A 24566-nucleotide genomic window follows, 5' to 3' on the forward strand; every position below is an offset into this window, starting at 1 on the left:
ATAATGTTCGTTTAAGCTAGAAAAATTTAGCAAATGTCCAGCTGGACAAATTGTAAAGTACGAATTAAATAATAAAAGAAAAATAATAAATAAACGCTTAAAAACACCTCCAAAATATATGAGGACCGCGTGAAGCTTACGATACCGAGTCAGCATATCTCATCAAGAAACGTTGTATTTCGTAGCTAATGAATCAGATAGAAAGTTGGCTACTTTTTAACAAATAGCCTCGTGGTGATATATTACGCACATACGCAGTAAGTGCGAGGCATGTACAGTATGTTTTGCATATGTTGGTACACATAAGTATGCAGAACATATGGACTATGGAAAAAATGCAAAGTAGAAAACGAATTTATATAATCTTCTAATCGCACAACGTATTTTTATCCAGATTTCGTTTCTCTATTTGCATTCTGCAAAAATATGCATCGACATTAGCATGCAAGATCAGATATTAGCAATTTGGAGCGGAATTTTCATCGCGAATATTTATGCATATTTATATTATATTTTAGACACACAGACGGAGAATGGAAATATCGATGAAAGAACATTCCATTTTCTACGTGCATGTTCATCATTTTGCAAAGTATATTCGGTACAAATATACGCAGAAACACGATCTACTCGCCGTAAGTTCCTTCATACAGTGCTGCGAATAATTAGAAACGCACACATTTTCTGCGCTATTTCTTCGATTTATCGTATTGCATTGGCAACCAAGTGATTGCGGATTTTGTCAATATCATCTAATGATAAAGTCCGCGATCAATTAGTTGCCAAACCACTGACAGTGTTTCGCTGTTCACGCAGCGAAGAGGCCAATTTCAACAGGAAATTTAATCTTCGATAGACTTGGAAAAACATTTGACAATTTGACACTATAAACGATCTTTGCTTTAATTCTACGAAAAATCGAACAATGAGATTGCCTTTACAATTTACAATTACTCGCGCCACTGTATAACACGTCAACGAAACTGCGTCTACTTTAATGTTCGAGGCGCGCAGTCTAAATACGACAGAAACGTTCGTCATTCGCTGAATAACATTCCCTCGGATCGTCTTTCCAGCCAGGAAATTTCACTTGCGCGAATTCGAATTCATGGCCGGCTAGAATATTCTGTAGTGGAATTTAAACACGAGCCCAGCAGCTCAGAAATAATACCGTGTGTCGCGGTTTCGATGGTTTCGTGCCACTTGCCGGAGACAACTCGCATAGCCAAGCCGATTCACTCGCTCGCCTATACCGTCGTCCGTTAATGTTGGCCAAAGTTGGCGTATTCAGTCACAGGTCTGTCAGAAATCTTAATGAGGTCTTAGCACTTTGATCGTCGCGTTTCAACCATAAAGGATCGTTACATAGACGTTCGCCTGGCCGAAATCGCCGATTCGCTTTGAACTTTGTAAGATAATGTTGGACGTACAATAGACGTGTTCGCTAGAAGCTTCTGGCACATCTAAGTGAAGTTTATAGCTCGATTTTCGATGCCTAAAACTCGTATACACATGCTCATTCTATAGTGAGCAGATTTTTCTATCCGATTTTCTACGTTTCCCTAGCCACGTGAAAGTTTAGCACGAAAGTGACATGAAGTTTAATATATTAGGTTACCCGAAATGTTTCTTTCGTTTTATCAGGAAATAACAGACGCACAATGTTTTTTGTTTTATATTAGTTTATTTATAATAGAAATAGAACGAACTTAATTCGATAAAATAATATAAAACAGAAATTCTTACTTATCAGCTTATCAAACGAAAGAAACTTTTCGGACAACCTAATATACTTGCACTTAATCGGATAGTGTATGAATATGGTAGATAAGAACACACGATTCGTTAAATGTTCTTTCGACAGCGTTAACAGTTTTTTAATTACAGTCAGATCATTGCGCGAGCCATTAGAAATCAAAACAGTGTTCTACTGCGAGGACACAAGAATTGTACACTTATTTACACCTAGCTGTTTATGTGCATCTTTCTTATTGAGATACGTATAATTTTCTGTGCTGCACTGGGTTAAATGCGTTAGTAGAGATACTTATATGTGGGTGTCAGTGTGTGGAGGTATGTGTGTGCGCGGCATCTCGAAGACAAAGGAATTTAAAGTGTTCAGTTGGTATGGAAGAAAATGCTGAGACGCGTGCAAGTGTGTATCGATGAATATCTTAGCAATCGTCCATAAAATAAATATATAACTATTCTAATATTAATTCCAAGTGTAAATTTAGTGTTCCTGTAACATTATTTCCGCTATCAAGATCCACAATTGTCAATATTTTTACAAACTGTATCGAATATAAATAAATATATCCACAGCCTAGTCGCCATAGAATTCATAGAATAGTATCGATGAATATCTTAGCAATCGTCCATAAAATAAATATATAACTATTCTAATATTAATTCCAAGTGTAAATTTAGTGTTCCTGTAACATTATTTCCGCTATCAAGATCCACAATTGTCAACATTTTTACAAACTGTATCGAATATAAATAAATATATCCACAGCCTAGTCGCCATAGAATTCGTGCACTTTCTTGAAAATACGTCTAAGATGTAACGAAACTTCGCCTGCTTGAACGATCCACGCGCAGGCTAAATACAATAGAAACGTATCATTTGGCGAATAACTGCCTTTAGGTTCCAGTTTCCAGCGCTGCAATCGTATCGTGTACATCGTGTTACGTTACACGGTGCACTGATAGCGAGCATTAACATTCGCCTAACTTTTTAACATGTAACCGGTGTTCATCCTTGGAGAAGAAATTATTACAAAAATAAATTAATATCGGTGTTGTGAAAATTTCCGTATCTGGAGAAGAACGTCGATATCGTCATATTTTCACAGATACGATAACATAATAAACATATGCGCGTAATTGTCAAAATTTTGTAATTTTGTTTCACACAAACGCCACTCTCCGCAAATTCCTTCATCGTTTCGATGAAATTAACGAAAATTGCCAACACATTGAACGTCGTTACTTGCAACCAATTACATCGATCGATTATCCCCCTCAGCATTTTTTTCCTTTTTTCATTAGTGCCCGATAAGCGGTGGATCGATTAATTAGCTTGATTGCATTGTTTATGCAAGGGATGAAAAAGCTGGCGCGTAAATCTGACAGAAAAACGAGCGAATTTTAACTATCCGCCGCGGTTTCAACCTTCCTGATAAATAACATTTCGCCTCTCCAGCGGATACTAAATCGCAATTCTCCGCGTTCGATAAAAGACATAAATCATGGCTAATACGTAATTACTATGTTAATGCGTACGTTAATAATCTCGTAACTGGATTTATCTTTCAATTCAGCCTGTTCACCTGTCCAGCGATTCGCAACAAAAATACGCGATATCCGATCCCATTCTCTTCGTCCACTTATTGTTACGTAAATTCTCATTGCTATCTTTATCGCTTTTACGGTTGTTGCTATTTCATTCGATTTCTAAGCAACGTTTAATGACGAGGCAAACGTCGAAATATTTTTACGAGCCGCGATACGATTTCATTTTATCGCTTGCTTCTTCCTTTCTTCTTCTCGCTTCGTATTCTTTGGGATTATCGGTGGCGGATGAAATATCGCGAAAGGAATATCTTTAGCCGTGTTGAAATAATCCTAAATTCTCCTCGTATATCGTATATTCCTAAATAATCGTAGATTATCCTAAACAGATATTATTACACAAATACAAGATAAATGCAGGATGCTTCAACTTTGTATTTTAAGGATCAAGACTGTGAGAGGGACGCTCACGTTGTCGCATAATCAAATACAAAAGTAGTAGAATTTTCAAACTGTTCTCCCACAAAGTACCAGCTTGTCATGTTATATATTTTACTCTTATTGTATATTATATTTTACTCTTGGTTAATAAATTGAAATATTGCCGATTATTTGACAACATAAAATTGCTTGCAACAAATTGCTGTGGATTTTTATGCAAATTCGCATTTCCGAAAATATAATGAGAAACGTAGGACCTCGGTGCGAAATTGTTCCACTATAGAAATTACATTACACTTGAAAAATCTTTTGCAACCGGAAAATCAAACGTTGGAATGTTTCGCAAGAAAGAAAATTACCGACCACCTAATTATCATACAGGTAACCGTACACTAACGAACGGCGCGTACGATGCGGCGAAATGAATTTCGCTCGAACCTCCGTATCAACCTCCTCTCGAAACGCACGCACACGCTTTTTCCGGGTCGATAATGCCCGAATACCGGCGTTTCCCAAATTCGCGCTTTGTTCCCCGAAGGCTTTGCATCGCGATATTAAAATCCGGTTACAGCGCATCCGGCGCGATCGAGATAGCCCGGCCGATGTAATGAAAATGTTTTTCCACCCTTTTTGCAGGTCGAATTCGTGGCGGAGGGGGTGAAAATGGAGCTGATCGACGCGGCCAGGAGCGGAGCCGCGGGCGCGGCCGCCTGGGGCAAAATGGATTTCCATTGTCGGGAGCCCAGAGCCTCGGACCCAATCACCTTCACCACCAGGGACTCTCATCTCGTGAGTATTTCCCGCCGTATTATTTCGTCATGAAAAATAAGAAATATCCCTCGTGCAACGTCGACAAATCCCAATGCCAAGTACGAATGGAGGGGCGGCAGCATCGAGAAAATTACTTTGCTCGTTTCTCTCTGATGGTGTTAACGAACGAATCGCGCGTGTAGTCCCTGGTGTATCTACTTTTTAACTCTGCGTTTGAGCCATTCGTTGGATTAATCTTCGTTCCGCTATTTCTTTCGATAAACTCTCGCGATTCTCGTTAATTTCTTCCTTTTAATTAATGTTATTTTGTTCTTCGCTGTTTTTCATTTTTTCTTAGTTGTTGTACATTTGAGGGTCCGGCCGAAAAATAATTGTTCGACTAATTTTTAATAATTTTCAAACTCCACTTGCTCGCAAACGAAGAAAACGTTATTCTATGTTCTTTTATTTTTCCATAAACAATCACGTTATTCCTATTTTACGTGTTATTTGCATATTGCGGACTTTGTACATATATTGTTTCTTTTTCCTTCTTTTAAGGGGAAATGTTATTGCACATGGAGGTTTCGTTTTTGTCCAGCGACGAGTCTTGCGTTTAATTTCTTCATTTTCTTCAATATTCTATCGCTTTGTGTTCCAGACACTCGTCGAATTAATTTTTTAAATTGCTCGTTTTAGTAAAATTAAAGTATTTCATAGTCTTTTTCTTCCTCTCTTTCGTCCATTTCATTTTACAGTTCTCGTTTCTCGTATTACCGTTATTAATATGCTATTTTAAAGAGATTGTCGATTGGAAATGGATTTCCAGAGGTCGGATATCGTGTCGGGCGACAAACATCGAACAGTTTACAATAGTTTTATGGTCGCGATGGAATGTCGATTACGTAAATATTATTTGACCGGTGGCTGAAAAAAGCGTGCGAGCTAAACGCAGTGGTATATTCGTGACAACGTAGTATGTAAATTTCGTTCCAAGTTGTTTATATTTGGAAACTAGCGTGAACCATACGTGGACAGCATTGCTTTCCTTTATGCAACGAATGTTACGTTCGATCAGCTCGAATCGATGTTGTTTCACTCGAGTTCCTGTCACGCTGTCAATTTAAAATTGCCATTCTAGCTGTCTTTATATATCATTCGCTTCTGTAAAAAGCGATACGATCTAGCAACCGATAGTCTGTCGACGATAATGTTCAGAAAATTTTGTCTATTGGCAATTTTTCAACCTACGACACATTCGTTGCCGATGTAATTTCTCCGCGAGAACAGTCGACTACGATTGATACAAATTAAAAATCAACTTACGTCTGCGATATGAAAACGCGATGTACATTTCGATCGATCTGTTCGCTTGAAAACCTCTGGTACTTCTACGATTTATGAGAAACGTTCTCCGTTTAATCGCATGAACGGAACGTGTGTTCGAAATTTGTGGGATTTCGTATACACGTGGTTGGCAACTAAGTAATTGCGGATTCTGTCATTAGATGACAATAACAAGATCCGCAATTTCTTAGTTGCCAACCGCTCGCGTTGATTTAAGTTACAGTTGACAAAGCGGACAAAGTTGATGAACTTTTCGATAAGCGCGCGGTAGAAAGATTTTTCATTTTTATTTGGCTGTATTTCACAATCAATTCTCATTGAGAATTTGAAGTAAATGGAAGAAAGATGACGTAGACAATTTGTTCGTAGCTTGGCTAGAAACCCGTTCTTACGATTCTATGTGATTAAAATAAATTGCAATGCCTTTAGTCCGAGGGAAACGACGCGATCGGATATTCTACAAATTTCCCTCTTTCGATAATTCATCGGCCTTCTACGTCCGTTCGTTGAATATCTGGAACGTTTGGTCTAGCAAATCTGCCATACAGGAAAGCAATTACAAGAAACGATTTATCCCTCTATTATTTCCGATAATCGACATTCTACCGCACCCATAAAGTCTCATCTACGATTCCCTTTCGTCCATGATATCGCGTCAAACACGAAAGGTCGCCAAGCGTCGCGGGCATCGTTGACAAATTCTAGAAATAAATTCCGGACGACCAAACTTACGTCGTATTGTTATTCCATGCGAAATTGTCACCGAAATTACTCGATGTAGGCGCATAAATTATCGCGAGAAAGGAAATGAATTCTCGGAGCACGTGGTCGCTAAGATTCCAGGGAAGAAAGAAAATGAAAAGCAGATCGTCAAACAGAAGTAGAGGTAGAATGATTTTGTAAACGCGCTGCCGGTATTGTTACAGGCAAATTTAAAAACACGTATAGTCGAGGAACCGAAGGATTTTCGTAATGGCTGACCTTACCGAATGACGCGTTACCAGCGTGGAAATTTAAACAGAGCGGCGTTTGAATCACGCGGTGCGGTTCGCCTGGCAAAGAGCAGAAAGCAGTTGAAACGCCATTTTCCCTTTAGTGTCTATAGCAGCGGTTCATGACTCTCCATACGATGATTGTCAAGCGCGTTTCATAGCATTCCGAACATTCTCTGCGCGTGGCCTCAGTGCTTCTCAAACTTTTCATTCCAATTACTCGATTATGACTCGGCCGACTATCAAATTCGAATTATCGATTCTGGATATTAATTTCACGTATGTGCTGTTCCTCATAATTCGGACAAACTATGGAAATGGAGAGTAGCGTGACAGGGTAGCGATCCTACGCGGAGAAATGAGTCGAGAAAGAGGAATAACATTTTGTCGTTGAAGGGTTCGATTTAGAGAAAACTGAGCTTGAAAATTCGACAACGTGTACCAATCCTTGTTAAGAATCCTTTGATCGATGTAACAACATAATTGCTGCATATACAGTAGTACTGTACTCCTGCAACTAAATCATTATGCTCATCTTGCAGCGAATTACGCGAATTTTTGAAACCTTCCTAAGCCAAGACAATGTCTGCTTTTAGTTCCTCAACGCTGTTGTTAGTACGCTCGGAATTTGATGGCACAAACACGAGCAGAAAGAAAAGTTTCTTACCTCGAAACTTGCAGATAATATACGTCATTTTTCAGAAATATCTCATATTCCAAGGAAGAAATGTTATCCATTTTTCTCGGTTTAGTTTTCCATGTAAAATCACCACCCCGCCGCTCGTACCGCGATTTTTGGAACAACCTGTACAAGATGCTCGTGTTTCGTTTACTATTATTACCAGCTTAAGTATACGTTTACGTTAAATTTCAAGAGCAACGAAAGCGTAGAAGGTGTAGCTGTAGTTGGAATAATATGCAAAATAAGTAGAATGTTCAAAATACTTGCTACCGTATTTGCTACATGAAATCTCTGCTTAGCCTTCATCTGCTTAATTACATTCATAAACATACAAATTTGCATAATTGCTCTCGGTTCACTCTTTTATTTCCTTCTCTTAGGTTCATCCGCACAGAGTCCAGCACTTCAAACGCTTTCTCAGAAAAACAAGTTTCTCTTCAAGTTCTGCCCGTTTATTTAACAGCAATTACACACACTGCAAAAAATACAGATTTGCGTGGACATTGGCGGTCCAATTCCTAAGATCAGAGATCGTTCAAATCCTCGGACTCTTCTTGATGTCTTCAAATTCTGTTTAACAAGATCTTTGGCCAAGTTCATAGAATTCCAATGAAACAGTTTGAGAGACCCTGAGGCCCAGAGAAACTCGAGTCACGCGTATACTAGACGCTTTCAGAAACCATGAAACGTCGTCGTTACCATTGCAAATTCCCTTTGCTGCCATTTATGGCGAGGCGAAGGTGGCCGCCGATACGCGCTTCCTCGAAGCACGTTTCGCAGTCGCTGCTGTCGCGCTGTCTTTGTTTACGAGCGTGGCCGTTCCAGGATTATGCTGACCATCGACGTGGTTTATACGCGAGCCACCTTCGAACGCAGTTATCGACTTCGCGCCGACCTAATTCCTCGATAATCACCGACCAAACAACGAATTAGAGCAGCGGTGCTCCAGCGTACGAGTTTCGACAGGCGCAGAACGAACGAAAGAGTTTTTTGTCGAACGTCCCGTGGGAATCTTGAGCGAGGCTACGACGCGTGGAATATCATATTACAGCGTTTATAGCGGTTGCGATAATTTTTTGTTCTTCGTTCAGTGTCGAACGATTGTCAGACAACACGTTCAACTCCAGCTTTTCGACTGTTTTGTTGAAAGACGAGGCCTGCAGTGAAGTTTCACACGCGACAAGATCGAAGGGTTATGTCGTGGTGAAGTTTTGAGAAATAGCTCGGTGTCGTTTTCTTATTCGACCAGTTTGACGAGTATATGCGTCGAGCAGAAGCTTTCTTTCAGTTCGTTCGACGTGCATACTCTTATTTTCGCGCTCCACGACCTAACCCCATGAAAGATTTCTAAAACTAAATTCCGTAAATTCGGTTAACTGGTTTGTTAAATAGTTTGTTTTATTACAAAGTCCTCCGAGTTTTTCGTCTATTTATTCTGTAGAGTTTATCAAGCTGCTTTCAATTTCGTCGTGAAATTTATTTAATTTGAGATAAAAGTTGTAACTTAGATGGATTCCATCGACGAATACCACGGGATGGTTTGGTTAACTCATTATTCAAAAATATGTTAAACACGTTAATGAAAATTGAAATGTTTAACAATTTAAATGATTGATTTTAAGCAATTGCTGGATATCGTGAATTAATCTCGACAGAAATTTCATTTAAATAATACCAAGGGCCAATAAATGTTAATTAAGCTAATCGCGAAGTACCCGGTTCCTCTGTATCGATATCACTGCCACGTTTAATACTTTTACAAACAACAGTAAATTTCTAGAAATTCTATCTAACTTCCCATAAATATTACCGTACTTATCACGTTATACTTGTTTCAGAAATAATCCACTATTATTAATCTACCAGTTGACAAATTATTAAAAGAAAGCGCGCCGACTAAACACCGCGAATTACCTGTTCGACGATCAATTTCCCGATCTCTGTTAATATGAGAATTCACGTGAAGTTAGACGAACAAAAGAAATTTTATCTGACGATTTTAAATTCAATTTTAGAACCGATCGTTTGACCGAGCCCGCTAAAATTAGCGTTAAATTAAATGAAAAAACAAGCGAGACGTTGTAGGCGGCAAAGTCAGCTAATATTCGAATGCCAACAACCACTTTAATTGCCAAAATGTTTAAGTCGAACAAAGTGTCTCCGCTGCGCCTTCGACAGCGTCGGGCAAAGATTTACCAAAAATTTCTATTCTCGATCGTCGTTCGCCGCAACCCTTTCAAGCCCGCGCCGGAGTATGTACACGGGGGTTGATAAAATATCCGAAGCAGGAGTTGGGGATGCGGCGTGTCAGGGTGTGCACGAATTCAATTTCGCGGCGGCCTGAATACATCGAAGCGAAAGTGGCAAAAGTCCAGCGCATCCGGCGCTGGATGTCGATGCACGTGCGCGGCTCACGTTATTCGTGCGAATCGCGCGCGGATCCCGCGAGACACGAAAATGCCGCGTCATCTCCCTAAGCGGATCATACGTCTAGCCCGTGTGCTCGTCGACACGCGCGTTCTCCGTCGATACGACGAGGATCCGACGACCGACGAGTCGCAGATTGAATCCGCCCTCGGCTCAGCTCGTTCATTTCGCATTTTTTCTTCGTTTCTCCTCTTACGGCTGCAGCTTTTCTTCCACGCAACTCCATGGTCGCAGGTGGTTCCATGAAATAGGACAACTACTACGACCTTTGTTTGTTGCAACGAGCAAAAGATTATCAAATTTATAATTATATTTTTTTTAATTATAAAAATTACAAAAAGGATTAAGAATTCTCTGACTTTCTCATTTACGTGCGTCTAACGAGGCAGCTTAAAGCTTTTCCCGAAAAGGTGAGCATGAGCCATCGTACGAAATTGCTATGCGTCGAATTTTCGTTTGTTAAAGCTGGTTTACTGGGCAATTTCGACGAGTCGAAACGACTCGAAGATTTTAGCTCTTCCTTTGACGCTCCACCGTGCTTTCGTCTCTGCGAACGTATAGTACTTGCGGAAATATGGTTCTGTAGGAATCATTCTTCCACAGACAAGTGTACTTATGCACAAAAGTGGGAACATTTGACAAATTTAAGAGGCTAAAGCTACTAACTTGTTCGTAAAGTTTCTCCGTTTAAATCGGACAATTTAAGAATCGATGTAGTTACGAGTTCTCGTGATAACTATAGACTGGTAATCAGAGTGGAAAATAAATCTGGAAAAATATTAGGTTGTCCCATAAGAGTTGGTTTCGTGGTTTTGTGAAGACATGACAGATGCTCGACATATTTTACGATCACCTACGATCAATGAACATAAATAAATGATCGTAATAATGGAAATAGAAGAAAATGCATTGTACATAATTCGATAAAATGATATAAAATAAGAAATTATTATTTCTATTATTATTTCCTTATAAAACGAAAGAAGCTCTTGAGACAAGCTAATAAATCTTTATCCTTTGCGGCGAGATTAAATAAATTAGACGAGTGATAATGGTATGTGTAGCGGTGGAAGGACTCTAAAGGATTATGTGGACGGTTCGTGAAACCAATCCAACATTCGCCAATATCGAAATTGAAACCGGCAGAATGAAAATCCACGAACGAGGAGGAAAGGACGCGACGCGTGGCCATCCACCATTGCCATCCAATTGAAAGGCTGCGCGCAATGGAAACGAAATCGAAAAACCGTTACCCACTGCGAAAATAGTCGCATGGTCCGAAGCACGCTACAAAAAAAAAAAAAAAAAAAAAAATAGAAAACGATTATTTCTTCTTACTTTAGAAATTTGTAATGAAAAATTTTCGACGAAACCGTCGCTTAATGTTACTTGGATCCGCTGTATCAAAATGTTTCCCATGGAAGCGAAAAGAAGATAATCTCTGAAGCTCCTTCGAATTTTCACATTATCGGGATGAACCTACTTCCGCTACGTTCCTCCGGCCATTTTCCATCCAATTGCAAATGGCAATGTTGGATCGAAAAGTTGATCGACATTCTGATAATAAATTCTCTACTGTGCACACGTTTTATGTGTAACATATCGGAAGAAAAATGAATCGAAGAGAAACAATTAGTCAAAGTGTGATATTGTTTAATGAAAGAGAAGTCCAATAAGAAAAAGAATAACTTGTATTATGATTAAAAAAGGAGTAAAAAGTGTATGATATTAATTAAGAGATTATCTCATGTTTTGAATATTTCAATCACTATGAAACATTCTTCTTGTAAGAAAATAGCTTCACGCATAAGATGTCTGATCTGGAAAACGCCAAATACTACACTAAAGAATTCACAATTAAATAAATTTATATTCTAAATATATTTATATATAACAGATTTATATAGAAAAAATTATTCCTGAAGAATAATTATAAAGTCAGCAATGTACAACGAAAAGTTATCGAAAAGAGCGGCTCATGTATTATTTAACGTATGTGTGATATTGGCTGTAGAACAATACAATAACATGAAACGTCAAAGAAGATAACAAGTTGGAGAAAAATGTGAAAGATTTGTTATTTGAGGTTTGAGGAAGATAGGCGAATTAAAAATAATAGGAACGCGTTTTCAAAGCTGTACGTTGGATCACGTTGTTGAGCTATATTTTTAATACGAGACTCCGCAACGTTATTTATTTATTCCGGTCTGATGCAGGGGAAAATAGACAAAGCGCGCGAAGGAAGCCTCGCTGGAACGAGGAAAAGATCACTTTTGAAATAGAATTTTATTTGCAAGGCGAATCCAGTTTGTCGTGTTTCGTTTCACCGGGATAAAACTATTCCTGGCGTAGACAATTATGCAGAGAGAAACGGCTAAAAGAGCACTACCTAAATTTCCCTGCTACTTTTTAAGAACATTTTGTCAGAAATAGTTTGCATGGCTTACAATTAGACGGTGAAACATGGCGACGCGAAGGCCAGCTTCCTCGTCACCGTAGAAATCCTTGTACGACACTTTGTCGTATTTTGTTGGAAAACAGAAAGGCAAATTAAATGTAATTAAACTGTCATAACCTGAATATGAATGTGAAATATAATTATACTACTATAGTAAGTACATTATACTACGAAACTTTCCACCATACGATAATATTGCAAGGAAAATCTAACGCTTAAAGAAAAGAATCTTTTTTCCTATATTATGTAATTTATATATAACTTCTTTTTAATACTTTTTTAAAACCAATCATTTTCTCTCTCACGTTGCAATTAATTAATATTAATTAATATGTTCTATTCATTTAATATTATATCTGCTACTTATTCAATGGGAGATCAAACTTAATGATTCTTGAGGTTGATGAACTTACTTGGCAAACAGAGATGCGTCTAGTCAAGAGCAGCTGAAATTTCGTTTAACGCAATTTTCCTAAATGCCACGATACTGTAGCGATGCAGATGGCAAAGATTTATGAGCAGTGCGAAGTTGCAATGCTACACAAAGGAATGGTAAAGAGAAGATTTCAGAGACCGTGTACCGTTCCCGGTTTTCTAATAGATGCTACTATTTCCCCTGCAATTTAAGCTTGAGAAGCTGGGCCAATGTGGACTATTGAAATTTTTGATCGCAAAATTATCAAACTCTAAGCGACGTTTATCTAATTAACCTGCTGTCATCGATGCTAAACACATAGATATATATGTCGCGTTAGCGTTAGATTTAGGGGCGTGTAACGAATCTTCATCCGGACAGGCCATCGTTGTTGTACGACAGAGATTATATTTACTGGTATAAATATGATTTTTACAGAGTTTGACAAATAACCGTGGTGATTAGACACTCGAGACGTTAACGACAATGTTCTTAGGTTCAATAACGAATCCACGGTCAACGGGCTAGCTCTTTTGAAGCACAAAGTAACGTTTGCTGTGACGCTCGGTATAATACTGCGCGTAAAGACGATGTGAAAACTCTGCAAGGTGATCGCAAGAATAAAAGACTGATGGAAACTTTCCTCTCCTTACGATCGCGTTTGTTCGTTGCATATTGGCCGGGGATACCAAGAAAATTCCAGCCGCCGTTGCTAGACAGTCCCGTTTAGCAGCGACATTGCTCCTGCCCGGGGTTTGATTGTCAATACAACGCGTGTCCCATAATTTTGGCACTTCTCTGTTAGGTAAAAACGTCCATCCCGTGACCGTGGCTACGTTCGGCGACCGGTTGTGTCACCTCGAGCCCAAGCCCACTGTCACAAATCTCGGGCAAACATAATCGGATTGAATCATAACGACTACCTCTAAGTTTCGTTATTTAAGTACAGCTATAATAAATAGCGTAGACTAAAGTATCGGGGATCTTCCCAAAAATTCCGAAAGAAAGGCCTCAATGTCCTTTATATGTCCAATATATTATATGATCGTTTTTTCCATCGACAAACAGTTTTTAACATATGTACATGGACGATACTTGAAAAACTGAAGCAATTTGGAAATAACAAATGGACTAAATTTATCGAAATCTTTTCGTTGGAAAATGATAATGGCAGGAAAGTAAGGTAAAGATAAGAATTAATATAAAACAAATTCTGTTACTTGTTCCTAGTGTTGTTTTAATTTGACGGTGGAAAGTAATGAATATTCAAGATTTGAGAGGAGGAATTCAAATAAATTTACCCTCCCCTCCTCCTTTTTGCTTTTTAATACAGCTGGATGTATCTAATTCCACGAGGGTGTCGAATATTACGCCAAAATTCCAGAATTTCCACTCTCTTAAATTAAAGTTATGTACAAGGTTCCCACTTTGCATATTTGCATATCTCATGCAACATATGCCTTGTGTAGCACGTACGGAATTCAAGAAACTGCTCGAAAGGTTCTTATCAATCTTCCTAGTATACTACCTCGCCAACCTTGCAAAAATATAAAACGAACTTGTAGCTCGCTAACAGCTCCAAACGGAGAATCTACACAATGAAATTTCCCAAAATTTCGTTCTCCAAAACACCGCTAAATCTCTTAATTAGAAACTTCTAACCTGTTTCTGCATCTTGAGGTTTCGCTTGTTTGGCGATACATTTTTATTCGTCGATTATTGACGATATTTAGAACCAGCGTATTTGTTGATATTAAAGAAAGAAAGAAACACGCAGGTTTCACATTGAAAAATCTAAAATCTGAGAGTTACAGAATTTTTAATCGTACGCTGAGAGGCTTAAGGAGGACGATAACCGTACGACGAAAAACGACGAAGCTGAACATTCTGAAATTCGCAGGGTTTAATTTGCAATTACGGGGGAATTTGGTGCGTTCGCGTGGGCTCCAGACGTCGTTGCGAGCAAAAGAGCTATTAATATTCCCGCGGGATCGTTGGCGTATTTTCTAGGGGCAGGCGAATTTCGAAGCGAGAAAAAATGATCATTCGATTAATTGGGAAAATCTGCATATCCATTTGTTGGTCGATGGGGTCGCAGGCGAATTCATCGCTTGTTCCACGGCCACGTACGCGCATAAGCGCACGTGGGACACGCGACCGACGCCCACTAGGAAAATGCGATTTGCATAGAGCCGTTTAATTGAGGCATCGTTTCGCATTAGCGTTTGTCATTTAACGGGGCTTGTTTTCCGAATTTCCGATGTCAATTCGTCCAACGCGCCCCGCATCTGCGCCATCTGCGTTCCTCTCCTCTTTCGGAAAACTTTCGGATGTTCGTCATCCTCTTGAAAAGCCAGATTTTCGTTCGCAGCCCATCTGCCGTCACTTTCTTCATGAAATTTCTTCATTTCAAGAATCTGATCTCGTAACTTGCAACTATCGAAATAGTCACAATGAACGAGTCCGTAATTTTATGGGATCTTATGGGATTTTTGGATTAAGATTTACCCCTTCCACTCCCGCGTTGTATTTTTCTACCTTTCGTTTCGATTTCATTGATGTAAATGTTAGGTTTTTTGGTGGTCTATGCTTCAGCAGCGACGATGAAAATGAGCACCGGTGATTTTGCAATTAAAAGGGCGATGCTATTTTCTAGCACGTAACATACTCAAGATGTAGAATAGCGAAATTCACGGGCACGATAAGCGATGGAAAGTTACTAGTCTCATAATTGAAGCATCCAGGGACGCGACTAAAGCCGTGTTCAGGTAAGCGTAACTTGCAAAGCCGCACAAAAATTCTGTCATGAATTATAAAGTTGACTTAGCCTCGGTGCCGAACTCTACTTCCAACTTATCGCCAAACTTGAGAAGTCTCGCTCCTGGGAATAGCATGTTCCAGCAAGGTTATGAAAAAGTTTCCTAGGTGTCTCGCTTCTCTTTCCAACCATCGATAAATAACAACGCAACTTATTATTCAGATAAAAATTACATCATATAGCAAGCGACGAAATAGTTTCAGCTATTTATTAATTATCATTGCTTAGTCGCTTCTTATATATCTACCTCCCCTCTTATCCACTCTATTATATCGCACTCCCTTAATTATACTGTCTCTAAAACTATGGCAACTTTTGGGCTTTTGCCTGCTTGCTGTGCTTCCTTATCGTCGTTCCTCCCCGTCTGGTATTGCCCTTCTCTTCTCTATTATCGTTTTTAGTTCCGTTAGTCCTTCTCCAGTCTCGTTTGGTATGTTTTCTGTGTCCTTTGGTCCTCCCGTCATTTCGCATTCTTCTGTTACATGTCTCAGGTCCTCTTTTCTCCTTTTACATAGTCTGCATCTTTTTTCTTCCTCTTCTTCCCAGCATTCCCTTGCTTTGGTCTCGTTTGCACATCCGAATCTTGCTAATATTTTTCTGTCCTTCCACTCTATCCTCCCTTCTAAGTATTTTGGTAACTCTTCTTTGGCGATTTTTCTGTAACGTATGTTATATTTGGATTCTCTTATCCTTTTCCCCCTCTCTTCTGCTTCTCTCTTCCTTCTTTCTTCTATAATTTGGTCCGCTGTCATCCTTTCTTGCTCTTCTCTTGCTTCCATCTGTGTCCTCCCAATTCTCACCTCTTCTAGTCCTTGCTTTCTCTTTCTTGCTCTTTTCCCTTCATCGCCATTTCCCCAGTTTCTCTCTCTTTCCTTTATGCACTCCTTTACTAGTTCCTTTTTTGATTCTATGGCTTTTCCTTCATACCTTGCTGCTCTTCCTAATGCTTTCCCTTTGATTTCTATTAGCTTGCATTCTTCCATCAACACAGAATTTGGTGTTGTCATATCTAAACCTAAGATCCATTGCCAGCTATTTGTAACCGGAGTTTCGTTAGCTCCTGAGAGGAAGAGAACGAAGAATAACGCAAAATAATTGGCGATAAAACGCCTTATGGAAATAATTTGAAAGAAAGAATTTTTCACAACGATATCCATTGACGAGGAGTTAAAAACCAATAGTCGTTTGTCCTAAGAGGTTTCCGTTTGCTTCGTTGGCCACGCTGTTCTTCATTTTCTCCAGGATCAAACCCAAGTCCATAAACGATCACGAAAGACGATTGTTGGGCAAATATCGAAGCATTAGGCCAGGGAACACCCTAAGATTCGCGATAGAAACGGCGCAGAGCTGATACGATAGGACGTTCGTAATTCACGCTAGATACGTTTACGTTTCGTGATGAAGACGCCGAGATATCTCGTCGGTCGTTTCCTGGACGTCCGCTTGCAGAAACGAGCGGAACAATCATAACGCGTTATGAGCTGTCGCATAATTTTCAGCGAATCGCGTCCGTGTGCCCTGTTGGCTCGATAGGAGAAACGAGGGTCAGCTTCCTGGCGCGGAGTCGAGGAATCTGAGGATGTGGCGCACCCTCGTCCGATTGGCTGCCTCGTTTCTCGTCCAAAGGTCGAAGATCGCCTCGCTCTTCTTCGGTTTTCTACATAATTTGCAAAATTTCTATGCGGAAGCTGATACGCAGTGGCTGCAGGATTTACAACTTGGAACAGTTGACGTGGAAAATACGAAACGGTACCGTTTCAAATTTTACTTAGCGGGGAAATTGACGCGGCTGAGAGATTCGCCGCGTTCCCTTTATTTTTTACTCGTCGACGTTGCCGCGGAATTAAACGACTAAAACATTGAAATACACCGCTGGGAAACTGGCAAATTTCTCGTAGTCATTTTTCCGCGTTAACACGATATCGCGTTATCCGACGATGCGGTCGTATCGCGCGTTATTCGGTTTGACAAAGTTTCCACGGCGTTTTCAAACGCGCAAGTTGATCCGAAACTGCCGCGTAAATCCTGGAAAATCGCCCGATAAAAACTTTGCTTCACTTGAAAGTTTCTACGCTCGTTATTTTTAACTGTTTCGATTATTTACAATGTTCGTGCGACGAAGAAGAAAGCAAAAGCTGAACCTTTATGACGTATAATAATCGATTCATTATCTTTCTACGATTCTTACGAATAGTTTCTGCTACTATTTCCAGCGCGTTTATGAATCGTTATTTGATAATACAGATCGATTATCGCGTTTCGTGCGAGGCTCTAATTTCCCAGAAATTCGATCAAATTAACACTGAGATTAAGAAAAATTACGCGCGATTAGTCATAATCTCGTCGATCAGTCATTGTGTCCAGTTAAATTAACACTTTGACTGCCACGCCGAAATCACGTGTTTCCCTCAGGACGTCACGGGAGTATTTTTATTATTCAAAGCATATAATGGTAAAATAATAATAAATCGATGATGTAAGACAACATTCTTCCCCAATGAACCGTTTATCTTATTGTTGGTCACCAGTGACCACCGTGGCAAATGATCAAAATGTCAATATTCGTAAAAATGTACGTGGCGTTATATTTTCAAAAAATTGAACACACCTTATGTGTCCGAACATTGACCAATCCTTTTTCTTGTCTCGCCTTTACTTCGAGACAGCGTGATTAAGAGGAGAATATTTTACACAGGACAAATATTAAATAATCGAAGGGACGGCTAGCAAGAAAGAAGAGTGGAGCTCGTCTTAAAGAGTCGTAAATTTTTCCCAGGCTCGGTCCATCCAGGGAACTCGAACGGTTTTTCTTCTTCTCCCCTTTGTTCCCATCGTTCTTTGTCCGTGATCAGACCGGCGGTAGTTACCGATAATTAAAACGCATCCCCTCTCATGTCCACTTGCACGTTTCATCGACGCTTTTAGGATTTGGCGGACGAACGATTCGATTTAAGTGGCACCGATCGATTTTTCTTTCAATTAGCAACTCCGGCAAAAGTGGTGGAATCGTAATTTCGTGTTCTGGGCCGTGCGCCGTCCCTGCTCTAGACATTTCAGGGAAAAAGTGGGAACAAGTTTTGTTCTGCCGCGTCGCAGGCGAGATTCTCATTAGACGCTCGAATTGATAATCGAACCGAGAGATTCGTTCGCTGAAATTTCGTTTCCCATTGAACGAAGAAGGCTCGCTGAGATATTAAGCGCGGTAGCAGAGCCTGGCTTGTCCGAACTACCGGCCAAACAAAATCAGTCGGATAATGAGATTTTCGAATGACAGAACAATCGCCTCTCCGATGTGAAATTTCATTTATTCGATTAACGTCGACCGATCGTTTCTTGAAATATTTATAAACTCCGCATCTTTTTGGCGGCGCGATTCTTTCCACGTGAGAAACTGCATAGAATCCACGAATTTCTCGAGAAACTCTCGCGAAAACAGTCGTCGCGCGTGTAAAATGTGCCACTTGGTAAAAGAAATATTTCTACTGCGCATCTACGCGTCCCAACAAATTGCGTCCATACTTTTTGCCAAGATACGTTCGACAATTTCAATCAAGCGGTCAGCAATATTTTCCTCGCGTACGATTCGTCGTTTTCTCGTTGCGATATTCTATCGTCCGTGGAAAACGCTGAAAGACTGGAACATCGTAGAAACTCGAACTGGACGCATCGTAGAAACTTTTGTACGTACACATAATGGAGGAGAAAGGATCAACTGTAGAGTCGAAACTGGCCAATTTTTGCTGTCACGTTACAACAATTTCTCGCCGTGAAAGAATCGCCGGCGAATGAAACGAATTCCGAACGATCCCGGGATGGAAATTTCTGCGATCCGCGTAATTCCGGCCGTGTGATGTACGCGGCAATGAAAACGCGTGGCAGGCGAGGCACGGGGCTTATAAAATATCTATAAACCGAGTTTCGGCCACCGAATTGAACGGCCAACGTAAACGCCGTATTTTCAAGCCGGCCTCCGTGACATTTTCGTAATTGAATCATACTTCCGGCCCGCCGCCACGCGTTTTATGGCTGCCATTACGCCATAAATAAAGGACGGCCTGATGAAACTTGATGACGTTCCAAGCCGTCGCAACCAGCCCTTCCACCGAGCTATGAAAGATTCTGAGTGGAATGACAATCGCCATACCGCCGTTAACATGACAAAGGAATGGCGTTATAGTTTGGTCGATTGATCGATGGCGCGTTAAGGTCGCCGGGAATCGCGAGTGTATTGCAACAGCGACACGAACCCAACGAGAATTTTCAGAGGAAGCGCGGAACAGCTCGCAAGAAATTATTTAGCACGCGCGCAATGTTGGTGGAAGGAACAGAACGTGGAAGGTACATTCTACTCGTCGCAAACTTACGACTCAATCCTGGCGAACCGGATTTTTATGAACCCATATCTTCGAGAATGTGGATGAAAGATTAAAACCTCGGTGGAAAATTGTTTTATCTATAGAAAGCGCGGTACTTTAGAGCTTAGATACTTCATACGTGAGAAGCATCGGGAGTTCGCAAGAAGCAAAGAGACAGGCAGAATTTAACACTAACAGTACCGGGCCCGCTATGAAAATTTGATTTCAAGCCATATGTTCATCGTTATTTTTATTGTTCGTCTTGCTGTATGTAAATTCTTGCGTTAGATTGCCCGGAAAGTATCTTTCTCTCGCGAGCGTGCTTTTTACAACAGTGCACCTTCATAGAAACGTGGAACCAAGTCTGCGAAATGTCGCGGTGTTTATCTCGACAGAAGAAAATGGATAATATAAGACAGAAGCGTTGTGCGTCTATTATTTCTTCATAAAACGAAGAAACTTTTCGGCCAATCTAATATTATCCGATTAATTAGTTTCTGACGACGAAAAGAAGAAAAAGAAGAAAACTAGCCTGTTCGCAGCTACGTTTCAATTTTTCAATTTCCACGCAGCCAGCGAATAATTAATCGGTCGAGAAAGTAGAATCAACGACGAAACAAAGCGGATAGAAAGCGGAAAACGCAAGATGTGTTGTAAGCTTTGGTGAATATTTTCGTTTCGACTAATAATGAACCCCAGAACGTTTCCATTCTACCTCGTTTCTATAAATTATACGCCATTTCCTAGCAAATTGTATGGTGTTCGTTTCGAAGCGAATCGCGTAACGTATTAGCTCCGCTCTCGTTTTCTCGGGAAAATGAAGGACGGCTGTTACACGTTCGATTCGGGCCACTGTGGTTGTTACGGATTCATTGAAAGATCACCGGCCATTGTTCGGTTACGCGGGCGGTTTTAAATTCATTTCATCCGTTGTAATTCGCCAACAAAACGGGCTTTTCAATTGAAATCTCTTCGATTTCTCATCAAACGATACAATAGCGTTAGTAGTTGCTTCGCTCGTAGGTCGCATGATATTTCTGTAATGAATATCGCGGGTAAATAATCGGTGAACAGTCGATTTAGCAAATTTTGTACCATGCGATCATCTCGCGATTAGTTCAGTCGACTCTTTCACGAAGAAAAGAAGAGATACAACGCTGTGAATAATTGTATACTCAATTCTGAGTATTTTTATACCTTTCGTGCTACTAAGACGAAAATTGAAGAAATCGTTCGTATCATTTCGTGTTATAATGCAAAACTAAACCGAAGACACAACAAACAACAATTTTCTTCTTTCGAAGTCTATGGAAGATTAAACTTCTCGTTAAAATTGGATTTTTCGTTGTGAAGAGAGGAACGGTTGATTTAGCAAATTTTGTATCATGCGATCATCTCGCGATTAGTTTAGTCGATTTTGTCACGAAGAAGAGAAGAGATACAACGCTGTGAATAATTGTATACTCAATTCTGAGTATTTTTAGACCTTTCGTGCTACTAAGACGAAAATTGAAGAAATCGTTCGTATCATTTCGTGTTATAATGCAAAACTAAACCGAAGACACAACAAACAACAATTTTCTTCTTTCGAAGTCTATGGAAGATTAAACTTCTCGTTAAAATTGGATTTTTCGTTGTGAAGAGAGGAACGGTTGATTTAGCAAATTTTGTATCATGCGATCGTCTCGCGATTAGTTCAGTCGACTCTATCACGAAGAAGAGAAGAGATACAACGCTGTGAATAATTGTATACTCAATTCTGAGTATTTTTAGACCTTTCGTGCTACTAAGACGAAAATTGAAGAAATCGTTCGTATCATTTCGTGTTATAATGCAAAACTAAACCGAAGACACAACAAACAACAATTTTCTTCTTTCGAAGTCTATGGAAGATTAAACTTCTCGTTAAAATTGGATTTTTCGTTGTGAAGAGAGGAACGGTTGATTTAGCAAATTTTGTATCATGCGATCGTCTCGCGATTAGTTTAGTCGACTCTATCACGAAGAAGAGAAGAGATACAACGCTGTGAATAATTGTATACTCAATTCTGAGTATTTTTATACCTTTCGTGCTACTAAGACGAAAATTGAAGAAATCGTTCGTATAATTTCGTGTTATAATGCAAAACTAAACCGAAGACACAACAAACAACAATTTTCTTCTTTCGAAGTCTATGGAAGATTAAACTTCTCGTTAAAATTGGATTTTTCGTTGTGAAGAGAGGAACGGTTGATTTAGCAAATTTTGTATCATGCGATCGTCTCGCGATTAGTTTAGTCGACTCTATCACGAAGAAGAGAAGAGATACAACGCTGTGAATAATTGTATACTCAATTCTGAGTATTTTTATACCTTTCGTGCTACTAAGACGAAAATTGAAGAAATCGTTCGAAGACACAACAAACAACAATTTTCTTCTTTCGAAGTCCATAGAAAGTTAAACTTCCCGTTAAAGTTGGATTTTTCGCTGCGAAGAGATGCGAACTTGATGTTCATTTTCTTACGTTTTCACTAGATATTTAGTGGATCTTTCTTTGTTTTTCATCGCTTCTATTAATCCGTTAGGTACACTATCCGCTAGTTCATTGAAAGTTTCGTTTTGAATATCCACACTCGCGAATTTTATTCTTTTCATAAGTTGAACGGTATCTTGCACAGTTGAACTCTCCTAACCCTAAACTTTTCTCGCTAGAATTGGCCACAGGATCGTGTTCGGATGAGGACTCGATGCTGGCAATAATTCCATTTCGAAATTCGAAAAATACTTTTTCGTAGCAATAGAAGCATTGTCCTGCTGAAAAATCATTCTTTTGTCTTTTATTTCGGCTACGAAAGACGATAATTCGCCATGTAACGTCTCCTCTTATCCCATAGCGTTCGATTTTTACCTTCTACAAAAGCAATTCCACTCGATATATCCAGACACGACCAGTGGTTTCTTCAAAATGTCCAAGCAACGCAGAAAATCTGTTTCAGTTTATAATTCACAGCGACGAAAGCAGAAGAATACAAATTTTATCGAGAACATTACGAACATTTCGCAGATTAAACGAATCTCCTCTCAGGCCGAAGAGACAAACGTAATCATCGTTAACATAACGAAGTCGATTATACTTGTCGAAAATGGTCCCTTCGATTATCCGCCCTCGTTATTTTCGCCAGGTTCGACTCTAGACGAAACTTTTCTATCAGCGTTAAACGAGAACTTTAAGGAAATTTCCAGCACCGTGAAAGAGGCCCTTTTAATTAATTGAATGGCGCGATCGTTATAGCCAGTGGAAGGCAATAATTACACCTTCCGCCCGGCTTGTGTTCGACGATAAACGACGACGAGGCGCGACGAACAAAATTCCGCACCGGTAAAAGTCGCGGAAGATGGCAATTGTCATTCGAACTGCGGACTATTCGGCTTAAAATTAAATCGATCATTGTGTTAACTGTATGTGTATCTAATTTTACATTGATTACGCTGCTGATCATAAAGTCGCTCAAAGTTGGAAAGTGTTGCAACACCAACAACGAACATTCGTGTTATACAAAACATTCTGAAAATTGATCAGCTGTGTATGCGAATATTTGGGTAAAATACCAACAAAATTTGGGACTTGAAACCGCCATTCGATTAAATTGACAACGTTGCTACGTTAGCATTTTCGTTACTTCGACAAACAATCATTTTTCAATCTTTACACGATCCGGAAGGATTATATTCTTTGTCGATTGATAATACACAGTTTGTAAAATATGTCCACTGTTTGGTGGACGACGGCTCGCAGAGATACTTCGCTTGTGTGAACGAGATGCGAAACGGTGAATTCCAAATGAAACGGTTAACTGAAAAGCGTAGGTGAATTGGTTCTCCGTGAGACGAAACGTTGCCAACAACTCGTCACGTTTCTCAAAATGAAAAAAACACGAAGGAGGGATGAAACGTAAAGGGAGAGGGGTTAGAAGGAGAAAATAGCGAGAATGTTCGTTCGCACCAGACGTCCCAATTAAAATCTCAAGATTTATTCGCCAGAGTTTCGGGGATTAGTCGATGGTGGCGGCCGACTTTTCGACGTTTCAAGACACTCTGGATGATCGTGGCTGAACAATTAAGGGGCAAATAGGCCGGATTTTAATTAATGCGAACGCCGAACCGATAATGTCGGTTATTGTCGTGAACGGGTTTTTCGGTGTGCGCGTAATTAACACGGGCCGGCTAATTAGCCAAGCGCGTTAAAAGACATTTAATTACTGAACTACACGCGAAACCATCTAATTAGGCTGGTTTTCGGACTCGTTTGAATCTCGAAATATGACAGATATTCGATAACTTGCACCAGCAATTCCGATGAAATTTTCCTAAAAATTCTATCTTAATGGAAGGTGATTTATTAACAATCAAGTGGATCAACAGATACGAAATTATTAATATTATTGCAATCGTTAGAATTAAAATGCCTAAGTAAATCATTAGTTTGATGATTATTACACAGACTCATTTTCCATTTTCGATCGCCTCCTCGTTACTATTGTAAATAAAAGTTTTTCAAAAAATTGTTTAAACATCGATGACTGTTTCTTACTGTTCAACCACG

The 24566-nt window shown here is 39.7% G+C and overlaps 1 protein-coding gene across 11 annotated transcripts in view; it reads left to right on the forward strand.

Annotated features, from left to right (window-relative positions):
- LOC126874906 (neurexin-1) overlaps positions 1–24566 on the forward strand; it is a 598322-nt gene that overhangs the window by 353386 nt on the left and 220370 nt on the right. For all 11 annotated transcript variants that reach the window (XM_050637402.1, XM_050637400.1, XM_050637401.1 and 8 more), the window contains one exon: positions 4375–4527. In XM_050637402.1, the coding sequence (XP_050493359.1) occupies positions 4375–4527 (153 nt within the window). The remainder of the gene's footprint in view (positions 1–4374; positions 4528–24566) is intronic.

Source organism: Bombus huntii, chromosome 17 (genome assembly GCF_024542735.1).
Source record: "Bombus huntii isolate Logan2020A chromosome 17, iyBomHunt1.1, whole genome shotgun sequence".
Taxonomy (NCBI): Eukaryota; Metazoa; Arthropoda; class Insecta; order Hymenoptera; family Apidae; genus Bombus; species Bombus huntii.